General features: G+C 68.3%; 1 protein-coding gene across 1 annotated transcript; it reads right to left on the reverse strand.

Annotated features, from left to right (window-relative positions):
- Positions 1-40: 40 nt before the first annotated feature.
- Positions 41-846, reverse strand: AURANDRAFT_68949 (hypothetical protein; the record flags this gene model as incomplete). The annotated part of the gene is made up of 2 exons (XM_009044686.1): positions 41-87; positions 151-846. Coding segments are annotated over 2 exons (743 nt in total), but the record flags the coding sequence as incomplete, so codon positions are not given.
- Between the last annotated feature and the right edge of the window lie 72 nt (positions 847-918).

Below are 918 nucleotides of genomic sequence, written 5' to 3' on the forward strand. Positions count from 1 at the left end.
GGCTCGCGCTGCCGGCGACGGCCACGTAGCTCGGCAAGACCGCGGGCCCTTCGATCTCGTAGTAGTAGAGGTCGCCGTTCCGTACGCCTACGACGAGAACGAGGTCGCCGTCGCCGTCGAGGTCGCCAATCGCGGGCCTGCTGTAGTCACCGCCGTCGATGCCGTCGAAGGGATTCCTGGTGCCGGTGACGGCCATGTAGCTCGGCGACGCCCCGGACCCGGCGTTCTCGTAGTAGTAGAGGGCGCCGTCCTCTTCGCCCACGACGAGGTCGAGGTCGCCGTCGGCGTCGAGGTCGCCGAGCGCGGGCGCGCTGTGGAGACCGACGTCGATGCCGTCGAAGGGGTTCTCGATGGCGGCCTCGTAGCTCGGCGACGTCGCATTCCCGACGTTCTCGTAGTAGAGGAGGGCACCGTACATTACGCCCACGACGAGGTCGAGGTCGCCGTCGCCGTCGAGGTCGCCGAGCGCGGGCGCGCTGTTGCGACCGACGTCGACGTCGTCGAAGGGGCTCGCGTTGCCGGTGACGGCGGAGTAGGTCGGCGACGCCGCGGAACCGACGTTCTCGTAGTAGAAGAGGGCGCCCCAGTATTCGCCCACGACGAGGTCGAGGTCGCCGTCGCCATCGAGGTCAGCGAGCGCGGGCATGCTATGGTAATCGACGTTGTCGTCGCCGACGTCGATGCCGTCGAAGGGGTTCGCGCTGCCGGTGACGGCCTCGTAGCTCGGCGACGCCGCCGACCCGACGTTCTCGTAGTAGCTGAGGGTGCCGTCGTCGTAGCCCACGACGAGGTCGAGGTCGCCGTCGCCGTCGAGGTCGGCGAACGCGGGCGTGCTACCGACGATGCCTTCGAAGGGGCTCGCGCTTCCCGTACGGCTAACGTAGCGATGCTCGTTCCCCCAGCAGAACGTCTTGTTCC

This window comes from Aureococcus anophagefferens, assembly GCF_000186865.1.
Source record: "Aureococcus anophagefferens unplaced genomic scaffold AURANscaffold_684, whole genome shotgun sequence".
NCBI lineage: Eukaryota > Pelagophyceae > Pelagomonadales > Pelagomonadaceae > Aureococcus > Aureococcus anophagefferens.